Here is a 25,308-nt window from a genome sequence, read left to right on the forward strand (position 1 = left end):
GGGACAGGCCGGAACAGGCTACCTGGAAGTTGGATGGGGAGGGCTCCGGCTGCACAGAGCGCTCAGCGCCCTTGCACAGGTTCAGTTCGGGTCGAAGGGCCCGGCCTCGGCCCGACGAGCGCGTGTGCCCCCGCCGCCCGGCAGGCGGCGCCAGAGCACAAGCCGGCCCGTGACTCGGTCGGAGCCCGCGGGCGGGGCGAGGGGCGGGCCCTGCGTCCCTGGGCGTTAGAGCGCGGCGGTCACGCCGCTGGAAGGACGGGCCGCCGACCCTCCGCCATGGCCGAGCCGGCCGCTCCTCGCTGCTGCCTCGGCTGGGACTTCAGCACGCAGCAGGTACTGCCGGGCCGGGTGCGGGCGGGCTGCTGGGCGCTCGGGGCGGGCGCACCTCTCCCGGACTTCTCGGGGACCCTGCACCCTTGCCCAGCGTAGCCTTGCCAGTGCCGCCCACTCGTGAGCCGCGACAGCGATCGGACCGACCCCACCCCGGAAACGGGTCCTCCCCCGACCCCACCCCGGCAGGGTCCTGGGGCACGTGGCAGGGACGTGCCCCGAGGGGCCCGGGACTCGGCCACCCCCCCCCCCCAAGGCCGTCAGCTGCTGTAAGACGGGGAACACACAGCCCGGTAGATGAACGCACAGGCTTCATCAGTGACCTGGAACCAGATCGCCGCTTGAAACTGTTTTTGGTGAAATGGGCACAGTGTACACTGAACTTTGTACCATCCTTGGTTGGCAGCAGCGTGCTGGGTTCACCGTGCCCAGCACTGCTGGCCAGAGGACGGGCTGTGCTGCTCCCAGGACCCTGAAGACAGGCAGGCAGGCAAAATTTGCCTTAAAACTGGGCAGGAGTGCCAAGGTACTCTCCGTTCACTTGCCAAGTCAGCATAACTGTAGTCACTCCCGTCTTAGCTGGACCGGGGAGGCAGGCCAGCTGTGACCAGAAAGTCCTGTGGGACCCTGGACATGTCAGGGTGCCTTGCCAGACCTCAGTTTCCCCATCTGTCTTAGGAAAGGAATTGTACCCCTGGGTTTGGGAGTCTGCTGCATTGGGACGCTCTGTGTCTCTGGACCATGGCTATTGCCTACCGGCACAGCCCAGGGGCCTTGCCTGGTCTCTCAGATCCCTGCAGACGTGGTCCTCAAGAGACATCTCCAAACTTTAGCCTGGCTATTCCTTCGCCCCTAGGGCTTTCTCAGGCCTCCTTGCCAGGTGCAGGAATCGGCTCATCTACGAACATCTGTTTCTAGGGAGCCTTGACTTTGGCTGTCTGGTGGGTAGAGATCCTTTGAGCTACATGGGTGTTTCAACTGAGTCTCAGGTTCTTCATTGTACTAAATCTTTTGGGTATGTCCCTAGATGTGCCTCTGTTGTCATAGCTACGATGATGCACCCCAGCTGTCCGGGAGGTTTCCAGGTTGAACCACTCACTTCTAGGGTGCTGGGCTTCACCTGATGCTGTTTGTCCCCTGGACCAGTGCAGAGGCAGAGGAAAATTCTATACACCATCTTTTCAAATGCCTTCCAGGTGAAAGTTGTTGCTGTTGATGCAGACCTGAATGTCTCCTATGAGGACAGTGTGCACTTTGACAGAGACCTTCCAGAATTTGGGTATGTGCCTAGTGTACATGTTTCTGTGTGTGCGTGTGGCGGGGTGGGGGTTGGGGATCTTTCTTTTTCTTTCTTTTTTTTTTAATCCTCACCTGAGGACACTTTTGCATTCATCCTCAGATAGAGTGAGAGGGAGAGAGGGAGAGAGGGAGAGAGGGAGGAAGAGAGAGAGAGAAACATCGATGTGAGAGAGACACATCAACTGGCTGCCTTCTGCACAACCCCAACCAGGGCCGGGGACAAACTGCAACCAAGGTATGTGCCCTTGACTAGAATCGAACCCGAGACTCATTGGTCCTCAGGCCGCCGCTCTAACCACTGAGCCAAACTGACCAGGGCTATTGCATCTAGAATTTGAGTCATACTTTAAAAAGCTTTCCTCACTCAAGACTAGGAAGGAATTTACCAGTTTCCATCTAGTGCTGATAAGATTTCAGTTTTCCTGTATAAAAATATTTGGAGTTTTGCCCTGGCCGATTTGGCTTAGTGGTAAGAGCATTGGCCCATGGACGGGTTTGATTTCCTCTAAGGGCATGTACCCCGGTTGCAGTTTGTCCCCAGCCCCGGTTGGGGTCGTGTGGATGGCAGCCAGTCGATGTATCTCTCTCACATCAATGTTTCTCTCTCTCTCTTCTTCTCTCTCTCCCTCCTGCTCTACCTGAAGATAAAATGCAAAAATGTCCTTGAGTGAGGATTAAAATATATATATTTGGAGTTTATTTAGGTACATGGCATAATTTATATATTAATTTAATTTTTCCCAGATGACTCTGCAGTGGTTTTAACAGAATTTTTTAGAAGCCCATCTTTACCTCACTGATTTGAGTCACCAGTGTATTATACACTACACTTCTGTGTATGTTTAGGTCTATTCCTAGCATTTTCTTTTGCTCTATTGGTTGGTGTGTCTGTTCATGAGCCAGTAACACATCATTTTAATTATTCCAGCTTTAGAATAGGATTTGATATCTGGAATTGTTGGCCCCCTCTGATTGTTCTTCTTTTTCAGTTTCCATGGCTACTCTTTTTTTTTTTATCCTCACCCGAGGACATTTTTGCATTCATCCTCAGGTAGAGCGGGAGGGAGAGAGGGAGGAAGAGAGAGAGAGAGAGAAACATCGACATGAGAGACACATCGACTGGTTGCCACCCACACAACCCCAACCAGGGCCGGGGACAAACTGCAACCGAGGTGCGTGCCCTTAGTGGGAACCGAACCCAACACTCTCTGGTCCGTGGGCCAATGCTCTTACCGCTGAGCCAAACTGGCCAGGGCTCCATGGCTACTCTTTCTCGTTCTTTATCAATACATACTTTAGAATTAGCATTTAATGTTCCAGAAAGCAAGATTGTTAACATTCTCATTGAGATCAAATTATACTTATAAATTAGCTTCGAGGGAATTGATGAGATCGAGTCTTCTTGTCTAAGCACATGCTATGTTTTTCCATTTGCTCAAATTTTCTTTTGAGCACTTCATGTGTGTTTTAATATGCTTACCATCTGGGTTTCGCACATTGCAGTATATTGCAAAAATGACCGTAATTCTCCACACCTCCCTGTATGTTATCATTTTGCACAAGTGACACCATGCCTGACTTCCAAGGCTTGTTTTCGCCTGAGAATCGGCACTCTGGGAAACTTCCATGCCTTCTCTTTCCGTCGCACTCAGCTTTCGTGCCTGTCCCATCTAGAGTTCTAGCTTGAGGTTGGGAGAGGGGGCGTTTCTGCTTCCACCAGAGGTGTCCAAGATCTGCCACTGCTGGGCCCCTGCCCGGGTTCTGTCCCACATTCTCTCTTGTTCTCCGTGTAGGACTCAGGGTGGAGTTCATGTTCACCAGGATGGTCTGACGGTGACTTCTCCAGTCCTGATGTGGGTCCAGGTAAGCACAGGGATTCCTGTCCCTCTCCAGTCCCCAGCCTGTCTGACCAGCAGATCCAGAGATTTGCTAGGAAGCCCAAAGGAGGCGGCTCATGAGAGCATCCGCTGAGATGAAGCCCTCACGGGGAACTGGGAGCTGTGTGGTTCCTAGGGCCAGGCTCAGCCTCGGCTGGGGTTAGTGCTCTGCAGCTGAGGCTCACAAAGGGCCTCCGAGTTCGACAGCCACAGTGGCTGCAAAGCCCATCGAGTCTCCATCTTTTAGATGTCACAGAGGAGACCTTTCCCAAATACTGCAGTCAGGCCCTGTGGCCACCCGTGTACCCTGACCCCTCATCTCCTAGGGCAGGGGCCACAGGACTGAGGGTGTGGCCTGCGTGGAAGGGCAAGGGGCTGCCTGATATGCCACCGGGGACCTGAGGCCCTGAAACTAGAGGCCAGCCTCAGTCGGAACTTAATGTGTCTGCCCGATGCTTTCCAGTCCTCCAATACCCGTTTAACCAATTCCCTGTACTAAATTCCTTCTGTTGAGATAACTAGTGTGGTTTCTTTTTTATCAGCCTGACCCTGGCTCATACTGGAGGGTTGGAGTAAAGGATGAATCTCCACCAGGCAGGCTGGCCAGAATGTACTTCAGGGGACTGAGAGACGTAGGGGCAGTGGTAGTGGTGATGAGGGGGACGGGCCAGAGTTGGTGTCCCACTGATAATGTCAAGTCCTTAACTTGGGCAGTGAGCAGTGGGTAGAGAGCCAGGCTTGGGGTGGGGCCAGGGTGGTGTCTAATTCTGAGCCATCCCCAGGACTGGACCTGTTCTAGTTTTGCCGGTCCCTGCCCCAGCTGTACCATGCTCCCTGCATGAGGCTCGGCAAGCAGGGCGAGAGTTGATAGCCACAGCCAGAACTGTGGAGGGAGTCCTCCCTGCACAGGGTAGGGGATGGTGGGGTCAGCCAGAGACTCGGGGCTTCTCTCCCCACAAGGAAATCCCAGGCTGGGGTAACTCGACTTCCTGCTGTGAAGTCTTAGGGGAAGTGTCGAGCTCTGCTGGCCACTGCCATCCACCCCCTCCACGGAGTCTTGCTAGAAAGAACATTCCAACCGATGGTGGATGGTGGAGGACTGGGACGGATGGCCACCAGCTCTGTCCACCTCTCCAGCCTTGCATCCCTGGACGTGGGGAAGGAGGGCCTGCGGCCCGCTCTGGCGGGAGCTTCTGCTTTGCTCTTCACTCTCCCTTGTAGTGAAATCACCTCACTGCTCTGGTGGGTTGAAAATGCACATAAAAGAAACCAAAATTGGAGTCCCCTGGTTTTCAGTCTTCCTGAGGACTTAGAAGTCACAAATTGGAGAACCAGAATTTAAGGATCAGTGGTTGGTGCTTCCATTTATTTAAAATATTTTTAGTATAGTTCACCTTTTTATTTGATGGATGCCTGTGCGTTTAATGATGAGTCAGCTCCTTCTCCGTCCCCTCTGCGGTGACGGCATCTCGGGTTGGAGATGGCTCCATGGTTCGGCACCACCACGGTGCGTTCTGTTTTCTTCACAGGCTCTGGATATCATCCTGGAGAAGATGAAGGCTTCGGGCTTCGACTTCTCCCGCGTCCTCGCCTTGTCTGGGGCCGGCCAGGTTTGTCCGCAGCAGTCTGCGTGGACCACGTGGGGGCGGCTGTCGTGGGCGGCATAGCTGGAGCCGAGGTGCTGGCTCCCCTAGGGGGAAGGTGCTGGTTCTTGAGACCCAAGGCACACATTTTGTTGTCAGTAAAAATCCCTGTAGCTGTTTTGCCTTGGAGGGTATATGGCTCGGCTCCTCACAGAAGGATCTGAGACAGTTCTAATGTTGAACATTTCACGAAATAGGACAGTAGGTGACGAGGAAGTCGATACAGGTCCTCTGAGGGGATGGAGGGAGCTGACATGAATGTGTTATGATGGGGGGCACTAAAATCACTTTTCTATTTCCTGGAAGTAAAAGCAAAGTCAGCCCTGGCCAGTTTGGCTCAGCGGTTAGAGCGTCGGCCTGCGGTCCGGAGAGACCCGGGTTCGGTTCCCACTAGGGGCGCGTACCTCGGTTGCAGTTTGTTCCCGGCCCTGGTCGGTCGTGCGGGTGGCAGCCACTCGATGTGTCCCTTTCACGTCGATGTTTCTCTCTCTCCCTCCCACTCTACCTGAACAAAAAATGGAAAAATGTCCTCGGGTGAGGATAAAAAAAAAAAAAAAAGCAAAGTCAGAAATCATACTGATAATGATAGCAGTGTGAGTAGTAGAGATGTTAGTAATAATAAGAACAACGAACATTGACTTAGTGTGTGCCTGGTGCAGTGCTGAGCCCTTGATGGAAACGAGCTAACTGGTAACATTTCTGCGAGGTGGCATCACGGAGTGGGTAGCACAGGGGTTCTGCGCATGCTGCCTAGGTTTTATCCTAACTCTGCCGTTTACAGCAGTGACCTGGGACACGTCATCCAGCAGTCTGTCACCTCCTTACCCTCATGTGCCATCGGCTCAGTATGAGTGTTTAATGTGTAAAATTTAATGGTGCCTAGTAGGTATGATCCTTAAGTTTTAGCGACTGTTTTTATTATCATTGCCATTTACATGGGGAAACTGAGGTACGGAGAGGTGATGTCACTTGTCCAAGGTGACATAGCTGCTCGGAGGGGAAATCAGGACCCAAGTCCAGTTTATTCTCAGAATCACTTTGCTCCATGCTGGATTTGCCCTTGAAAGACGCCTCTTCTTCCCCCTGACCTAACAGGAATTGATTGCTCCTGTCCTTGTTGTTTTTTAATGTTTTTTAAAATTGTTATTAATTTTTTTTTTTTTTTTTTTTTTTAGAGAGAGAGAGGAAGGGAGAGAGATAGTAATATCGATGAGAGAGAAACACTGATTGGCTGCCTCCTGCACGCCCCCTGCTGGGGAACGAGTCCGCAAGCCCGGCATGTACCCTGACTGGGAATGGAACCAGGACCTGTCAGTTCCTGGACGATGCTCAATCCACTGACCCACACTGGCCAGGCTGCTCCTGTCCTTGTTAAACTAAACACATTCCCTGGGTGATCTGGTCTGCGTCTCACGTGAACCCAGCCCTAGACACCCTCTCCCACCTAGGCATCCCCTTCACCCCTGTGGCCGGGTGTCCTGTGAACACCTCAGACTTATCATGTCCCAGGCTGAGCACCCATCTACCCTCAGACCTCCTCCTCCTCGGGCTCCCTTTCCCAGGAAGCTCTCCCTACCCACCCAGAGCCACCGCCCACGTGTCCACTCCCCACCCCCACATCCACGGTGCCCACACTGCTTTGTACAGGACTCTTGAATCTACCACCTCTTCTCTCACTCTGCTTCTGCTGCCCAGGCCTAGGCCATGACGTGTCCCTGGGCCTCTGCACAGCCTCCAGGCCTCCCGCCTACCTGCTCCAGGTTTCCCACAGGCCCATTCACACATTCGGCCCTGGCCCCGTCCTGCTCATCCAGAGTTCCCACACCTGCGGGATAAACCCAGCCAGCTAAGCATGGGCATCGAGGCCCTGGCGCTGCTACCTTCCCCTCCAGCCCCATCACCCACCTCCTGCCCCAGCTACAGGCCCGCTGCTTAGAATGCCCCTCACCGACACCTCCCGGTTCTCTCACTGGTCCGCTCTGCGTGGAGTACCCCCACACTCAGCCCTGGGATCCTTCCTGACAATCCCGGCTCTCTGTGCCCCCAGCTGGCTGGAGGCACCTCCTCTCTGTTCCCACAGCCCTGTCACTGCACCTGCAGGATTTGTAATCGTAACATTTGTGTCTTTTTCGCCGACTCATCTCCAATACCCTGCGGAGTAGGAACAGTACTATCTTACTCATCTGTTCTGCGCCTGGTCTAGGTGCTCAGTGTCTGTTGACTGAATGAATGGACAAGTGAATGAAGGAGTGCATTTCAGGTACTACTGTGAGCAATTATTTCAGTACAGTTTTACAAAAGCACCAATATCCAGACTGATCATTCCTTCTTGGAGCCTTCCTACAAGCTGTGAGGTGGACAGGGCAGAGTTCCTCCCTGTTCGTAGACGTGAAAACCGAGTCTAGAGAAGAGGATGAGCTCTGTGACTAAGGAGGGCAGGGCGGGCCTGGAGCCCGGTTCTTGGCGTGTGGTCTGCGGGCTTTCTGTGCTTTCTGTGTCTCCAGGGGGCTATGTGTGTGGCCTAATGAACGTGTACTTGGGTTTGCCCTGCACAGCAACATGGAAGTGTATACTGGAGAGCTGGGGCCGGTCGGGTGCTGATGAGCCTGTCACCAGACCTCTGGGTACACGAGCAGCTGCAGGTAACTGGCCAGGGCGGGAGTCGGAGAAACTTCTGTAGAGGGGGGAGAAAGGCCCTGAAGTCTGCGGGGGCACTGTGCATTGTCAGGGTGTAAGAAGGTGGCTCGGGTGGTAGTCCTGTGAGCATGGTCTGCTCTGGCCCTCTGCAGTGGGCGCACCTGGTGTCTGGACAAAGGGCCAGGTGCTGACAGCCCTCCTCACACGGGCTCCTCCTGCCAGCTTGACTCTGGCTCAGGCCCCTTAGGAATCTCCCTCCTGATGTGGGAAGGCCGCTCGGGCCCTTTGTCTTCTCTCCGGCTCCCAGTGCCCTGGCAAAGCCGCCGGAGCCCTTTCCTGCCCGTCTCTGGCATCCTCACCGGAACCTTCAACCCCGAACTTTCTGGAAGAGACCCCAAGGGCCAGGCTGAGGTGTGGGTGGGAAGGGCTTGCTCATGGGCCCTCCATGGTCACATCCGGGGAAGAGGCGCCCATACCTGCCGTGATGGGCATTGTGACCGCCAGTCCCAGAGTCGGCCGGCGGAGCTCCAGCCTGAGCCCTTGCCTCTCCCCCAGGCCTGCTTCTCCGTCAGCGACTGCCCAGTGTGGATGGACTGCAGCACCGCTGCCCAGTGCCGCCAGCTGGAGGCTGCCGTGGGCGGGGCCCAGGCTCTCAGCTGCCTCACCGGCTCCCGTGCCTACGAGGTGGGGGACTTGCCAGGGGCTGGGGCTGGGGCTGGGGCTGGTCCCGCGAGGAAGGTCTGGTTGTTGGCTCCAGTCTCTTTTCTCGGGGTTTCTGGGATGACAGCTGGTGGCTGGGTCCCTGTGGGGATCTCATGAGCTGCGTGGGTGTCGCCCCAGAGGAGCCAGGACGAGGCCCTCAGCCCCTGGTTCTGCCCAGGGCCGTGCTGCCTCCCTGTGCTGCCCATCGAGCAGGGGCAGGCCCCCCTGCGAGTCCCAGGTCAGAACAGGTGTGAACACGGCTGTCCCAGGTCAGAGCAGGTGTGAACACGGCTGTGCTCTTCACGTCAAGCCAGGTGGTGATGTCGCCCTGGGTCCAGCCTCTCTAACCTGGGAATGAGGGTCGCCCTTGCATTTTGGGTGGTTTTGAAGCTGAAAGGAATCAGTGCATGTAAGATGCAGTACAGTTCCTAGCAAAGTGGAAAAAAAATAGAGCGCCTCTTTCCTGCTGGCCTCAGCGTCAGGTCCACCCCGTCCCACAGGGTGGCTGCCACCGAGGTTTCGGGGGAGGGCCAGCCCCACTTGGCCACCTGAAGTCAGAAGAATGAGTGGGGAAGACACGCTTGGGCAGAACAGCCCCTGAGCTGTGTGAATCCCCAGCGAGGCTTCTACCCTGAGGGCGCTCAGCAGATACCCGCATCTCCAAGGCCTTTTTAAAGCCTTCGTTTTACTAACATGCCCAGAGCACGCTACACTCCCCTCATTTATGAAGTTGATCTTTACAGGTAGGATTTGGGTTTTTAAGAATTTGTCATCTTTTTCCAGCGATTTACAGGAAACCAAATTGCAAAGATTTACCAGCAGAACCCCGAGGCCTACTCACATACGGAGGTTGGTTAAACGTTCCTACTTGATTGAGAGTCACAGTTGAGTTCCTTTTATAATACTTACCTTTAACATAAGTACATCTCGTGTGCATTGGTGAAAAAACATTGATTAGCAGACAATATAAATGATAGATTCGCCCTGGTGTGCTCAGTGGCTGGAGCATCGGCCCAAGGACTGAAGGGTCTCAGGTTCAAGGGCTCCTGCCTCGGTTGCAGGTTTGATCCCCAGCCCCAGTTGGGGTCGTGCGGGAGGCAACCAATCCATGTGTTTCACATCGGTCTCTCTATCTCTCTTCCTTCCTTCCCTCCCTCCCTTCCACTCTCTCTAAAAATAAGTGGAAAAAATATCCTCGGGTGATGATTAACCAAAAAAAATTAAAAAGATATTGTTTGCTTTTTTTCTCGTTTGGAAACAATTTGCATGTTTCCGAAGAGGAGGGAAAGAATGAAATCGTGGGAAAGAGAAGCTGGCTCTCCTGTTGAGAAGGGGCGAGCTGTGAGGACTGGTCCCCTGCAGGAAGGATCTGGGTGCCCTCTGGGCTCCGTCCGCTGGTTCCTGAGTGGTTAATGCAGCATGGCTCCCAGGCGCCGATGGTTGTGGGCTCATTGTTCTCCTAGGACCTTTGTAAAACTGGACTGATGTGTCCCCAGCTATGGCCCTTCAACCTGCGTCCCAGGGCACCCAGATTGTCTTCTTGACCCACAGTTGCTGAAAGCCAGCCCTCACTGCTGCCTGATAAGTGGCTGACACCCTGGTAGTAGTGATTCCCATCTCTGAGTAATTAGAGAATGATCAGCTGTGTTAAACCAAAGGGCCTTTTTAATCTTCGATGTTAACATCCAATTTATCTTATTAATGATTCAAGATCACTTGGCAGCATTGGCCGTGTAGGTGGGGCCAGCCATGAAGAACCCTCCACATTCTGTGTGAAACAGGACAGCTGGCCTGATGGGGACAGGAGGTGGCGGTATCCTCTGCCCTGGTCCAAGGCCTGTGGTTCCCGCGTGGAGGCACAGACCCTCGGGCTGACGTTTGAAATCTGTTCTCAGTTCCTGCGGCTCATGCCTGGGGTGTGTGGCTCCGAGGGGCCAGCTTGCACTGACACTTGCTCTGAACCTTCGAGAGTGTCTTTGTCAGCTCTGAGTCCTGTGGCCACACATCCCACTTCGCTTGTGACTAGATATGGAGACCACAGACGTGGAGCAAGGAGACCCACGCTCCCCGGATGGAAAACCCGCTTCCTTAAGTGTGGCTTTTTCATAGGGCCTGGTCTGTGTCTCTGTTGAACTTGACAGTTTTATGGCCTGTCAGAAACTGGGGGGTGAGATGACACGGCCATTATTGGGGTATCTTGCTCACAATTTAAAACTCTTTGTGCCTGGCCATTGTGGCTCAGTGGTTGAGCGTCGACCCAGGCACCAAGAGGTCGCTGGTTTGATTCCCTGGTCAGGGCACATGCCCAGGTTGTGGGCCAAATCTCCAGTGGGGGGCATGTAGGAGGCGGCCAGTCGATGTTCCCTCTCATTGATGTTTCTCTCTCTCTCTCTCTCCCTCCTCTCTCTCTAAAAATTAATAAAGGGGGGGAAATTTTAAACTCTGTGTGTGTGTGGGGGGGGGAGTATTCAGTTGCTGAGGGTATATGGAGGTGAGTCCTGCCTCACTGTTTCCTTCCCCCACAGAGAATCTCCTTGGTCAGTAGTTTTGCCGCTTCCCTGTTCCTTGGGTCTTACTGCCCTGTTGACTACAGCGACGGTAAGCCTTCCGGGTCCTGGGCGTGTGCCTGTGCTGTGGGCGTGCAGGCAGCGTGGGCCTTGGCCACCTGGGCATGTGCCAGTCTTTCAGCCTCTTATCTGCTGCCAAGCAGGGAGGGTATTTGTTATCTTGCTGTGTAACATGACCAGAGCAGCTGGCCGCTGAAGACCGCAAATGTTTCTTACCCCAGAGTTTCTGCAGGTCAGGAATCTGAGAGCAGCTTAACTGGGTGGTTCTGGCTTAGGATCTCTCAGGAGGGGGCCTCCAGCTGTGACCAGGGCTACCGTCATCTAAAGGCTTGACTGGGGCTGGAGGATCCATGTCCGGGCTCACACACCTGACCGTTGACCAGAGGCCTCAGTCCTCCCCATGTGAGCCTCCTGTGCACACAGCTGGATCCCCAGCAAGGGGTGGGAGAAGGAGAGGGGCCAGGCAGAAGCGGCAGAGTCTTACACCCTGATCTTGGAAGCGACATCCCGTCACTTCTGCCCCAGCCCACGGGTCACAGACTTACCCAGGTGTGGGGGGCGGGACCTCACAGGTGTGAACACCAGGACTTGGGGGTGAGCAGGGGCCATCTGGAACCCGGCTCCCACAGAAGTCAAGTTTTTGTTCACATTTGGGGAACTTACGGGAGTTGTGAGCTTCTGGAATGAGGAGGAGGAGGAGGAGTGACGGGAGGGGAGTGGCCTCGGGAAAGAGTGTGCTCCGAGCTCCTGGATTTCACCCGAAGGCTGTGAGTGCTGTTGGGTACCAGGCGTTTTTCGAGCCTTCGGGGAGATGAAGTGAGATGACGAAGGAGTGGTCCCCAAGCTCCATTCACAGTCTGGAGAAGAAAAGTTCCTACAGCTAATTGCATAGAACGCAGCGTGGACCAGCCTGAGTGTCCACCTGTGTTGTGCCTCCACCCAGCTGGGGCCAGGTGCTGTGGGGAAGGTCACACCACTGCTCCTGTAGGCACGCTGGAGGGTCAGCTGGAGGGTCTCGTTCTCCAGCCTCGCTGGGCCCTCCACTCCGCTCACCTGAGGAGCCACTTCCTCATCTACCCACGTCCTCACAGGGGCAGGTGACTCCTCCCTGCCCCAGCCCCAGCCCCCTCTGACTGCCTCCACCTGTGCTCTGGGTTCCCTCCCTCGTCCCGTCCTGAGGGAAGCTTGGGAGGAAGAGATTATTACAGGAAAGACTTGGTGAGCTTAGAGATGGCATGAGGGAGGTGAGGAGTCGGCTCTCCTGGAAGGTAGATGTGACCGGAAGCCCCTGAGGCCACGTCGGCAACAGGCCGCCTCCCAGGAGACACCGCGAACCACGGGGACACAGAGCGGTGTCTTTGTCACATAGGGTGGTAGTTCCGCTCCCCCGGCCAGGTCTTAGAGCAGCAGCTTTCTAGGCTGGTGGTTGTGTTTGAGCCGGTGAGGAAGTACTTCGGGCAGGTGGCGGGGCCACGCGTTTCCAAGGCCTTGCTGGCCTCTGGCCCTCTGGTTCCAGCCTGTCTCAGGCACATGGCATACATCCCGTCGGCACAGTCTGCTGCCAGAGCATGATCTGCTGTCTGCCAGGTCTGTGCGTTTCTACAAGATGTGTCTAATTCTCGTCTCCCTTCCTTAGGTTCTGGAATGAATTTGTTGCAGATCCAGGACAAAGTCTGGTCCCAGGCTTGCCTTGATGCCTGTGCACCTCACTTAGAGGAGAAGCTTGGCTCCCCCGTACCGTCATGCTCAGTTGTGGTAGGTCCTCTTTCCAGTGATGCGGCTCCTTTAAGAGCACGCAGCTACTGGGAAGCAGTGCAGTACGCACACTCTCGTACACCCATTCATTTGCACACGGGACTTTCAGTCCAGTGTAAGCAGGTGAAGTAAGATGTCTGCGTCAATGCCTTGCACTTAGTAGGTACTCAGGGGCATGGAAAAGATCGCTGCCTTCTGGCAGGTAGGTGGGGGGAGATTTGGAAAATTCCACTAGACATTTATTGGAATAAATAGGACAAAAAGTAAGTTTTGGATGATTGCACACCTTAGGGAGAAAATGCACAGAATGTTACCATTCTGGACTAGACCACCACTAAAGCAGACAGTCTGGAATAAGCAGAAGCACCAACAAGCCAGGCAGAGCAGAGGCCCTGGCCCCAGGCTGCCTGGGGCGGAATCCTGGTTCTGCCACTAACCAGCTCTGAGACCTTATACTGTGCCTCGGGTCCCTCCTCATTTCCGCTGTGCCTGGAACCGTTTATTATTCCCTCTCATTGGGCTGTTGTGTCGAATAAATGAGTTGATTCCTTTAAAGTGCTTAAGATGCTTGAGATAGTGCCTGGTCCACTGTGACAGCGCAGACATTGAAGCATCTGTGTGACACCCATTCAGAGTAGACACTGTGAACGCCCTGGTGTGCCCTCGTGGGCCGGCTCGGTTCTTGGCTGTTCGGAGGGGAGAATGGAGTTGAGAGAGACCTGGGCCCTGCCCTCGGGGCCCTTTGGCCAGGACCACAGGCCACACAGGTCGAAATCCTGAGTGGGACAGAGGGACAGGAGGAGGGTCTCGAGGCCTGGGAGAGGCGTGGAATGGAGGGGTGGGCACGAGGAGACCAGGGCTCTCCCTAGCACCCCCGTTGGGAGTCCCAGCCACAGAAGCAATTGTCTGAGGTCAACACTCACAAGTTGGAAAGAGCCTTTGCCCTCAGGAGCACGAGCAGAACCACAAAGCCACCCCATCGCCTTCCGGAGGGTGCCACGAGGCAGCAGCAGAGCTAAGGAAGGGCGAGCTGCCCCACAGAGGCAGGCGGCTCAGGACCAGGCAAAGGAGGGGCGAGCAGAACACAGACCCGCGTGGGGTTGGAATTCCGTGCACGACTTAGTGCTGTGTGAGATGCAGAGCAGGGCTTGTCCGTGGAGCGGGCTCTGTTTGCCTTGTGCCGCGAACACAGGCCTCCAAGGGGCGCTGTGCGGACACGGGCAGCTGGGGGAACAGGAAAGGAGTGATTCCGAAACGGTTCTGGGTGTTCAGTTGTCACAAACGTGCCGTGTGATGGTGATGGGAAAAACAAGCAAACTCCACCTCCGTCCTGTTTTTTGGAAGGTAGTGTCCAGGAAGATACTTGGTGACGGGTTGTGTCAGACCTTGTTCGCCACCCAGCGTCCCCTGGCAGCAGCCTGCCTGAGCTGCACCCCATCTCCCACTCTTCCTCCTGCTCCAGGGCGCCCGTGAGTCCAGTGGGCTCTGCAGACCTGGAGGACCGGCTCCACTGTCTGGTCCCCGGGCAGGCAGTCCAGGCCCACTTCTGCCGTGACCCGGTTGCCCCAGCATTGCCCAGCTCGCTCAGCATTGCACCACGGAATGGACTTTCCCTTCTCCCGGTTCACTCTCCAGTCCCCTCTTGATTCCTGGGGTCACCGTCCCAAATAGGCCGCCTACTCAGCTCTTTGCTGAGGCAACTTGGTCTCCCAGGAGGTGGCTTATTCTGATGGAAATTTGGAATTTTGCTTGAGGTTGCAAACTTTTCCTCCCAGACACCAGGAAATCTCGTCATTTGTTTTAAACTTTCAGAACTAAGATAAAATCAGGGAAAGGGGAAAAAATGGTTTCTTTTCATAAGCATGCTTTTTTAGAGATGACATCTGTCTCGATTCCAGAGGGTATCCCTGCCCTTGGGTCCCACAGCAGCACGTGGAGGGGCCTGAGGGCCATGGTTTCTGGGGGAGTCCCCTCCCCAGCACTGCCTTTTTGGGTTTATTTTCTTTAGAACCTTGACCTCTGCAGTTGTGTGTCCAGTTATTTTTATTTTTATATCCTCACCCGAGGACATTTTTTCCCTCATTTTTGTTCAGATAGAGTGGGAGGGAGAGAGAGGAAGAGAAAGAAACATCGACGTGAAAGGGACACATTGATTGGTTGCCTCCTGCACGACCCCAACCAGGGCTGGGAACAAACCAAAACCGAGGTACATGCCCTTGACTGGAATCGAACCTGCACCTCATTGGTCTGCGGGCTGACGCCCCAACTGCCGAGCCAAACCGGCCAGGGCCAGTTATTTATTTATTTATTTTTCAAAATTAATTTTGGAGAGAGTGAAACATCGATTTGTTGTTCCACCTATTTATGCATTTATTGGTTTATTCTTGTATGTGCCCTGACCGGGGATCGAACCTGCAACCTTGACCTATTGGGACAGTGCTCTAACCAACTGAGCTAGCTGGCCAGGGCTGGCCAGTTAATCTTAATCCAATTGCTGGCTGATAGAGTACGTGTGTAAGGATTTATCTACTCCCATGAGTTTGCTTACTAGTGTCCTCGGTTATATGTTTAATTTTAATGTTAGATCAAGAATCTGGAGCTTGCATGTCAAGTACCTGCTGCGGACTGGTTTGCTCTGCAGCCTTGAGTCTCAAAATGAAGTGGTCTTCGAGGCGGTGGGATGACCTCACACTGTGATTCCAGACCTGCCCTTGCCACCTCGTCTTTTTGTGGACGGGAGGGACAGCGCTGGTTGGCCACAGGATGTGACTCTGGGCCCCGTGACCGGGGCCCTGGCAGCCCTGTGGCCGAGGGCGGGTGGCTGAGCTGAGAAGGTGAGCTTTGCCTCAGCAGAGTGTGCTGGCTCTTCCTCCTCAGGGAGCCATTTCCTCCTACTACGTCCGGCGCTATGGATTTCCTCCAGGATGCAAAGTGATGGCCTTCACTGGGGACAACCCAGGTGAGTCCCTGGGCGGGTAGCGCTCTCCAGGTAGCCTACTTGGTCCATGCTGGACACGAGTGTCCGGCCTGGCCTCTCAGTGAAGCCCTTCTGGGGTAGGAGCCCTCCCTCCCTGGGGGTAGGAGCCCTCCCTCCCTGGCTGTAGGCTCCATTCCTGAGATCAGACTCCTTGTACCTGCCCCACCTTGGCCCTGCCTGTCCTCTGGAGCCACTCAGTGCTTCCTGCCCACCCCAGGAAAACTGACCAGTGACTGAGGGGGACAGTCCTGCCCACCCCAGGAACACTGACCAGTGACTGAGGGGGACAGTCCTGCCCACCCCAGGAACACTGACCAGTGACTGAGGGGGGACAGTCCCGCCCACCCCAGGAAAACTGACCAGTTACTGAGGGGGACAGTCCTGCCCACCCCAGGAAAACTGACCAGTGACTGAGGAGGACAGTCCCGCCCACCCCAGAGAACACTGACCAGTGAGTGACTGAGGGGGACAGTCCTGCCCACCCCAGAGAACACTGACCAGTGACTGAGGGGGACAGTCCTGCCCACCCCCAGTGACTGAGGGGGACAGTCCTGCCCACGTGACTGAGGGGGACAGTCCTGCCCACCCCAGAGAACACTGACCAGTGACTGAGGAGGGACAGTCCCGCCCACCCCAGGAAAACTGACCAGTGACTGAGGAGGGACAGTCCCGCCCACCCCAGGAACACTGACCAGTGACTGAGGGGGGACAGTCCCACCCACCCCAGGAAAACTGACCAGTGACTGAGGGGGACAGTCCTGCCCACCCCAGGAACACTGACCAGTGACTGAGGAGGGACAGTCCTGCCCACCCCAGAGAACACTGACCAGTGACTGAGGAGGGACAGTCCCGCCCACCCCAGGAAAACTGACCAGTGACTGAGGAGGGACAGTCCCGCCCACCCCAGGAACACTGACCAGTGACTGAGGGGGGACAGTCCCACCCACCCCAGGAAAACTGACCAGTGACTGAGGGGGACAGTCCCGCCCACCCCAGGAAAACTGACCAGTGACTGAGGGGGACAGTCCTGCCCACCCCAGGAAAACTGACCAGTGACTGAGGAGGGACAGTCCCGCCCACCGCTCCTTGACCCGCCCTTTCTCTTGCAAGCAAAACATCTCAATTCCCTAACCCTTCCTCTAGGACATGGTTTTGAGTCCCTACCCTGTCAATTAATCTTTAGGTGGGACTTACTCCTCATCCACACACTTTGTTTTCCTTTCAGAATGAAAATAACTTCATTGAGTCTCATTAGGAACATGTATTCGTTCTTATACCTACTCTAGCAACTGAAGAATGTCAGGGAGATTACTGGGCCTGCTTCTACTCCCTGGGTGTGAGCTGGGCCCTTTGAGCTAGAGTGACGACACAGTAGCTTTCGGTCCTTTTTCTTGGACCTTGGTACCAGGCTGACTGTTGGAGCTACCAGGCAGGTAACCAACCCTCAGCTGGGCCCTCCCTGGGTCTGACCTTCAGTTTGTTGTTGCCTTAAATAATACATTAATTGCACAATCCTGAAAATAACATTAACAAGCAAACAGACTGACAAAGGTTTATGCTTTTGTTGTTTTTTTCTTTTTGCTTTTGTTGTTGTTTTTACTTTGATTTTAGAGAGGAAGGGAGAGGGAGAGATAGAAATGTCAATGAGAGAGAGCACTGATTGGCTGCCCCCTGCATGCCCCACACTGGGGATTGGGTCCACAACCTGGGCATGTGCCCTGACTGGGGATCGAACCAGCGACCTCTTGGTGCCTGGGTTGACGCTCAACCACTGAGCCACACCAGCTGGGCAGTTCACATGGGATACCTCTTCATTACAGAAAAAATGTTTAAATACTGACAAACCAATGGATGTAAAAATCAGCCATAACCCAGAGATAACCAGTTAAAATTGGGCTAGGACCTCTTCCTAAAGTAGTCCAGACCCCCCACCACTGAGGTCCCACAGTAAAAGTGACTGCTATCCTTCCAGCCTTCTTTTTATGTCCCACCAACCTGGGCAGTTCTGTTTGTTTGTTTGTTTGTTTTTATTTTTTATCCTCACCCGAGGACATTTTTCCATTTTTTGTTCAGCTAGAGCGGGAGGGAGAGAGAGGAAGAGAGAGAGAAACATCGACATGAAGGGACACATCGAGTGGCTGCCACCCGCACGACCAACCAGGGCCGGGGACAAACTGCAACCCAGATACGTGCCCTTAGCGGGAACCGAACCCGGGTCTCTCTGTACCACAAGCTGACGCTCTAACCGCTGAGCCAAACTGGCCAGAGCTGGGCAGTTTTGTCCAGCATTTTGAGCTTGTCCAGGGTTCAGCTGTCCCAGCATTTATTGAGCCAGTCCCCTGCGATGGGGCGGACGCGGCTTCCAGGGCAGATGTCCAGATGCGCACCCTGTGTGGTGACTTGTCCCTTCGGGGTGGGTTCTCAGAGTGGGTTCCTGGACCCAAGGCTCTGACACACGGCCGGTCGCACCTCCCAGCAACGCTCGAGTGTGCCCGTTTCCACACTCCTTCCATTCATTCCCCGACGTTCACCACGCGACAGGCCTTCCCTCAGCTGCCGGTGAACAGGGCAGATCCAGATGGCTGTGTGGGCCACTTAACCTTTCCAGACTGCTGGGGCGGGGACAGCCCCCACTCCTGCTCGCCTTTGTCTGTGTGTCCTCGTGTCTTGACCTGGCCCCTCAGTTCTCTGCACTCCTGGGGGTGCCTGACTACTTTAGGGAAGAGGTCCCAGCCCAAATCCAAGGCTCTGACCACAGAGCCTCCACCCCCTGACCCCGGGACCTCCTTTGGAGACCTCCCGAGCCCTCAGCTCCCCTTAGCATATGGGTTCGGGTGGGGGGGGGCTGTGCGCCCATCTGGGGGTCCATTGTTTGCTCCGAGGCTCCCGTGTACTAACCAGAGGCCCCTCCCCCATTGTCAGCATCACTGGCAGGCATGAGGCTGGAGGAAGGTGACATTGCGGTAAGGTGACGTCTCACATCCACTCTTTCTGCCCCGGGGGTCATCTTTGCTGTCTATCAGAGGGTCTGCTGGTCCCAAAAGGTAGCTGGGGGGGGGGGGGATAGGGAGTCCCAGGCCCCAGGACCTGCCCCATTTTTCTCTTAGAAGGTCATTTGCCTTTGCTGGGTCCTCTGCCTGCCTTGACAGTGACCAGTCTTGTGGGCACGGTGGCAGAAGGTTCAGACATTGGGCCCGAGAGAGGACTCCGCTCCCCAGATGAGTAAGGAAGACATCACCCATGCTCCCTGGGTTTAGTGGGACAGTCACTTGGGCAGCCAGTCATCACCCACACCATTAGTTAGACTCAGTTGTGGGAAGTTCTAGAAAGTCTGCCCATAGGATCCATGACAGCCTGTATCTGGGGAGCTGACCTTGGACTCATCTGGTGTAGGAGGGTCAAGAGAGGTTTCTCCCCAGAGGTGGTGTTTCATCTGAGGTCTGCAACATCGGGAGCGAAGCGAGGGGATCAGGTGGTGCCTCACCTGTGCCCGTCTCTCCCCAGGTCAGCCTGGGCACCAGCGACACCCTGTTTCTCTGGCTTCGGGAGCCCACGCCCGCCCTGGAGGGCCACATCTTCTGCAGCCCAGTCGACCCCCAGCACTACATGGCCCTTCTGTGGTAGGTTGGGTGGGAAGACAGCTGTGGGCAGGTCTGCCCCCATCTGGAGCACCCCAGGTTGTCCCGCTGAGCAGCCTCTTGTGGACAGCTGAGGGCCCCGGGACTCCTCAGGTCTGCAGACACAGCTGGGTGGAGAGGAACCCAGGACCTGGAGTCTCCCAAACCCAGGTTCAAACTCCAGCCCTGACACCCACATCCTGTTGGCCCGGGCAGATGCCATAGCATGTCTGAGCCTCACTTTGTTCATAAAATGAGAATAAGCCCTGGCCGGTTTGGCTCAGCGGTTGGAGCATCAGCGCACAGACCAGAGTTGCGGATTCGATTTCCGGCACGTACCTCAGTTGTGATTCCATCCTCGACCCTGGTGGGGGTCGTGCGAGAGGCAACCAATCGACGTGTCCCTCTCATGTCAATGTCTCTCTCTCTCTCTCCCTCCCACTCTATTTGAAGATAAATGGAAAAATATCCTCAGGTGAAGATTTTTAAAAAAGGCATTTACTTTTACTTTATATTGTTATGACAAAGGTAATCTTTGACAAACGGTAGTAAGGACATCCTGCCTCCTGGCATTCTTACAGACAGGCCTTGGGAGACTTGCTGAGAGCTACTGGGGCGGGGGGAGGGGGGGGCTGAGCTCTAAGCCCTGGAAACCTCTGGAGAATGGAGGCCTAGTAAGTCTAGCCAGCCCCTCCCCGTTGTCCAGGGGCGCAGCCTCCTCCGTAAACAGCCCAAGGCAGTGTGTTCCCAGAAGGTGAGTTGGGCTGGTGCCTGAGGGGGAACTTCAGGTCCCTGCCATGCGGTGGCTGGGGGCTGTGGTCCAACCTGACCCGTCCCCTCCACTTGGCAACACGTGGGTCTGGTCAGCAAGCACTGACCCTTTCCCGGTTGTGTGCACTTCTGCAGCTTTAAAAACGGCTCTCTGATGAGAGAGAAGATCCGCGACGAGTCGGCTTCCTGTTCTTGGAGCGAGTTCTCCAAGGCGCTGCGGTCCACGCAGATGGGGAACGGCGGGAACTTGGGTAGGCTGCCCCGTGATGCCCAGGCCCCCGAAGGGCGGCAGCTGCCTGTGGGAGGGGCAGGGGCCTGATGCCCCTTGAGTGGGGAAGAGGAGGTCCGGGGAGAAGCCGAGGAGAACGCCGTCCGTCTGCATTCTGTCCATGGGCCTGACAGCTGGTGTGAGACCTCGTGTTCTGAGCGAGTTGGGCTGGAGGCTGCTGCTGGCGGCTTCTCCATGCTCTGAGGGGAAGATCAGGCCGTAGCTGCATCGTCTGGCCCGTCGAAGGCCCCGGTGACAGCATCAGAAGTGGCAGCCACAGTGCCAGCTCTCCCCGGTGCATACCTTCTGCTGCAGACACCAGGTGCTCTTAGGGACATGCCCAGTGTCTGGAACAGGCCTCTGAGCAGGGAGGGGACGTGCTTCCCTTGGTCAAACCTGTGCAGGTAGTTAGAGCCCGGCCGCCAGGTGAGCGTAGGAAGATCTGGCTCAGGAACCTAGCCTCGTCCTTCCCATTGCCCTCTGTCCGGAGAGAAGGACCTGGGGGCATTCACAGATGCCATCCTGTGGATGAGGGGCCCCGGGACAGGGATGTGGGGTCATTGCACCCTGCCTTTTCTAAGTCTTGAGAAACCCACATTTTGTTGTTGACTACTCACAGCTAATCTCTTCCTGACCTGCTTCAGGTTTTTATTTTGACGTAAAGGAGATCACCCCAGAGATGATCGGGCGGCATAGGTTCAATGCGGAAAACCGTGAGGTATGTGTGTTACTGGTACTGATTGCTCCGTTTCTGAGTATTAAATTTAACAGTCGCCTATCAGATTATGCTATTTTTAGGGGCTTCAATTATTCACTCACCCATTGAAAAAACAAACATTTTTTGTTGTTAATCCTCACCCCAGGATATTTTTCCATTGATTTTTAGAAAGAGTGGAAGGGAAGGAGGGAGAGAGAGAGAGAAACATCAATGTGAGAGAGACACATCGACCGGCTGCCTCCCACACGACCCTGACTGGGGCCAGGTATGTGCCCTTGACTGGGAATCAAACCCGAGACCCCCTTGGTCCGTAGGCCAGTGCTTTAACCACTGAGAAATACTGGCCAGGGCAAGAAAACAAACATTTTTGAGGCCCTGGCTGGGTAGCTCAGTTGGTTAGGACATTGTTCCTATATGCCAAGGCTGCAAGTTCAAACCCTGGTCAGGGCATAGACAAGAATCAACCAGGGAATACAGAAATAAGTGGAACAACAAATCGAGGTTTCTCTCTCTCTCTCTCTCTCCCTCTCTCTCTCTCTCCCCCCTTCCTCCCTCCCTCTCTCTAAAATCAATTTAAAAAAACAAAAACATTTAAAAATATATATATTTTTTTATTTTTTAGAGAGATAGAAACATCAGTGTAAGAGAGAAACATTAGTCTGGCTGGTGTGGCTCAGGGGTTGAGCGTCAACCCATGCACCAGGAGGTCACCAGTTCAATTCCTAGTCAGGACACATGCCCAGGTTGTGGGTCCGATCCCCAGTGGGGGGCATGCAGGAGGCTGCCAGTCGATGTTTTCTGTCATCTATGTTTCTGTCTCTCTCTCCCTCTCACTTCCTCTCTCTCTCAAATCAATAAAGGAAAAAAAGTTTTAAAAAAAAGAGAGAAACATCAGTGGTCTGCCTCCTGCATGCCCCCTACTGGGGACTGAGCCTTCCACCCGGGCATGTGCCCTGACCAGGAATTGAACCAGGACCTCTCAGTCCCTGGGATGATGCTCAGTTCATTGAGCCACACCCACTGAGCCAAAAACTTATTTTTTAAGGATTTTTTTTTCTGTGTTGATTTTAGAAAGAGAGGAAGGGAGAGGGAGAGAGAGATAGAAGCATTGATGCAAGAGAACATCGACTGGCTGCCTCCTGCATACCCCACACGGGATCGGGCCCACAACCTGGGCTTGTGTCCTGACCGGGAATCGAACCAGTGATCTCTTGGTGCATGGGTCCATGCTCAACCACTGAGCCACACCGGCCAGGCCCCAAAACATGCTTGGTGCTGGGGAGTCTGCAGGATCTAAGGCAGACGCCATCCTTTCTGTCAGAGAGGAGTGCAGAACTCCTGAGGGGTCTTGCTGAGCTGCTGTGCTCATCCTGAGAATCACTGAGTGTCACAGAGCCTGTTACACCTGCCAAGAAGTCACAGATCTCAAGATCACGAACCTCCTTCCCATTGAAAGAGCCGCTGGGAGGCGGGTCTGAGCACTCAGACACTGTCTTGGTGGTTCTCGTTACCTTCCTCAACCTCTCAAAGCAACTGTGTGAGATAGGTATTGTCAGCTCCTTTCCAGGAGAGATGGTGACCCAGAGAAACTAACACGTAGGTCACGAGGGCCGAGGGGGCGGAGGGCTCAAACCTGCTCTCCAGGCCCGAAGCCACTGTTTTCTGTTCCCCTCCACCATGAGGCCTTTCCCAGGAGAGATCAGTCCTTACTTGCTGCTTTGGATGGACTTTTCTGTGGGACAGTCACAAGCCATCCCCACACTGTGGATTGGACCTGAGCGCTGTCTCTGACCCGAGTAAACGTCTGAGGGCTTCAGTCAGTGGCTCTGTCCGAAGCTGGTGCTGGAGCATGTGGCCGATGGTGGCGTTATGTGTCAGATCGTGGGTGGAAAGGTTTTTGTGAAGTGTGGGGTTCATCTCCCTCTTCTGATGGGTCAGCTTGGTTTCTGTCGTTCCTAGAGAAAAGATCTGCCCGTTCTTTTTTGTGTAAATCTGTCTAGGTTTTGTCAAGGAGAAGGTAGTTTTCCTCATTCATTCAATCCACAGCTATATGATTGGTGCCAGGCTTTGGGGACACAGAGGACAATGAGGTATCCATGGTCCCCACTGCACGGTGTCCATTGTCCAGGGCGGAGATGGACAGTAAACAAGTGAGCAAACACACATGTATGGTGTGTGACGTGGTTAGGAGGGGAAAGAACACAGTGCCATGGGAAAGAGCAGGGGGTGCACTGGGGGGTTGCCCTCCTCCATGGGGTGACCAGGTGGCCTTGAGGTGGGCAGACGTCCAGGCAGGGAGAGTTGGTGGCACTCAAAGGTGTGTCAGGTTGGGGTTCCTGAGGGGAGAGCGGGAGCATCCATCACTGGTCTCGGGACTAGAGAAATGGGCCTGGCTGGGTGGCACCCACCAGCATTAGCCTGAGGATGCCCCAGAGGCCAGGGGTCAGTGTATAAGCTCCGGCTCTCACTTGGTGCCTGTCAGCTGCGTAGACCAGGCTCTGCTGTCTACCTGGATCATTAGAACAGTCCTATCACACAGGCACCACTGTGAACTCACTTTTGTTAAGAAAGAAGATGAGGCTCAGCAAGGTCTCTAACTCACTCAAGGTTACAGAGTTGAATTGCACAGACAGAACTTGAACCCTTGGTGGCCTGAGCTCTCTGGTGCTGACTCACTGATACTCACGTGAGGCTGTGAGTGTGTGTGTGTGTGGGTGGGGGGGGGCAGTTAGTGGTTCGGGAGCCCAGCTGTGCATCAGCTCCACTGAAGGCCTGAATCATGAGTTCTGAACCTGAGTGTTACTGTTTAAAACGATACACACTTGCCCTGGCCAGTTTGGCTCAGCGGTTAGAGCACTGGCCCACAGATCAAAGAGTCTCAGGTTCGATTCCAGTCAAGGGCATGTGCCTAGGTTGCAGGTTTGATCCCCAACCCTGGTCAGGGTTGTGCAGGAGGCAACCAACTGATATGTCTCTCTCACATCAATGTTTCTCTCTCTTGCTCTCTCTCTCCCTCACCTTCCTCCCTCCCACTTTATCTGAAAATCAAGGGAAAACTATCCTCAGGTGGAGATTAAAAAGAAAAAATAGAGAAAATGTAACACACACACGAATGGACAGTGGGAGTTCTTCACTCTGCTCTTTCCCCCGGGACAGGTCTCAGCATTCCCCAGGGATGTGGAGATCCGGGCACTGATCGAAGGACAGTTCATGGCCAAGAGGATTCATGCCGAGGGCCTGGGCTATCAAGTCAGTAAGTGAGCTGCCGGTGGGCTGTGTTCTGGGGCGGGGGTGCAGGGTCCCCGCTCAGACTGAGGTGCTTGAGATCCTTTTCGGTGTTCAGGCAGGGCCTGGTGGGATGCTGTCTGTTACGGCTGCGTGGCAGGGGCCTCCTGCAGGAGAGGAGCCGACTGGCACGTGCAGGCAGGCGTCCACTAGGAGAAGGTTGTCCTGCTTCTCCACTCTGCCTTCAGTGGCCGATCTCCTGGCCAGGAGCTGCGGGACTTGGGGATCCTTCTGTAACCCTGAGCTCCAACCTGAAGCCTGAATGTCTCAAACTCTGGATCCTGAGGACTTGGGCAGCGCCGGTGGGAAAGGTCTGGGCTGGGCCATGACTGGACCCTGACCTCTGTGTAGCCTGGCCAGACCTCATCTTCCGGGGGACAGGGGGCACGGTGCTGGGCATTTCCGTTTGGATAGGGCAGAATGGGGGTGTAGACCACTGTCCAAACTGAGGGGTCTGGAGTGGAGTGGCAGAACCAGGGCTGGGGGAGGCACACGGGGTGGGGGGATTTCCACGCACTCGAGCTGTGGAATGGGCAGCTTTAGGCAGTGAGTGAGTTCCCCGTACTGATGGCGTCGGTATGTTGGGGGTTCTGCACGGACACCTGGTTTCTAAGATGTTTTTGTCCCTCTGGGCAGCAGCTGTTGTCACTAGAGAGGGTAGAAAACCCCCGAAGCTTCTTTGCTTGATGGTTTTCTCATGGTACTTCTGTGGGTAATCTAATTCTGTGTAGTGTATGTTGTTTCACTCATTCATTCATCCATTCATTCATTCATTCATTTATTTTAAATCCTCAGCCAAGGATATTTTTCCATTCATCTTTAGATAGAGTGTGAGAGAGAGAGAAACATCGATGCAAGAGAG

General features: G+C 54.7%; 1 protein-coding gene across 1 annotated transcript in view; it reads left to right on the top strand.

Moving 5' to 3' along the window:
* Positions 1-276: 276 nt before the first annotated feature.
* XYLB (xylulokinase) overlaps positions 277-25,308 on the top strand; it is a 41,912-nt gene continuing 16,880 nt past the window's right edge. Inside the window, exons 1-15 of the mRNA XM_036266606.1 lie at positions 277-333; positions 1,527-1,609; positions 3,423-3,492; positions 5,036-5,116; positions 7,705-7,791; positions 8,342-8,470; positions 9,272-9,337; positions 11,014-11,086; positions 12,692-12,810; positions 15,688-15,769; positions 18,710-18,750; positions 19,292-19,407; positions 20,311-20,426; positions 21,088-21,161; positions 24,318-24,414. Coding sequence (XP_036122499.1) covers positions 277-333; positions 1,527-1,609; positions 3,423-3,492; positions 5,036-5,116; positions 7,705-7,791; positions 8,342-8,470; positions 9,272-9,337; positions 11,014-11,086; positions 12,692-12,810; positions 15,688-15,769; positions 18,710-18,750; positions 19,292-19,407; positions 20,311-20,426; positions 21,088-21,161; positions 24,318-24,414 — 1,291 coding nt within the window. The remainder of the gene's footprint in view (positions 334-1,526; positions 1,610-3,422; positions 3,493-5,035; positions 5,117-7,704; positions 7,792-8,341; positions 8,471-9,271; positions 9,338-11,013; positions 11,087-12,691; positions 12,811-15,687; positions 15,770-18,709; positions 18,751-19,291; positions 19,408-20,310; positions 20,427-21,087; positions 21,162-24,317; positions 24,415-25,308) is intronic.

The sequence above is a fragment of the Molossus molossus genome, unplaced genomic scaffold (assembly GCF_014108415.1).
Source record: "Molossus molossus isolate mMolMol1 unplaced genomic scaffold, mMolMol1.p scaffold_m16_p_18, whole genome shotgun sequence".
NCBI lineage: Eukaryota > Metazoa > Chordata > Mammalia > Chiroptera > Molossidae > Molossus > Molossus molossus.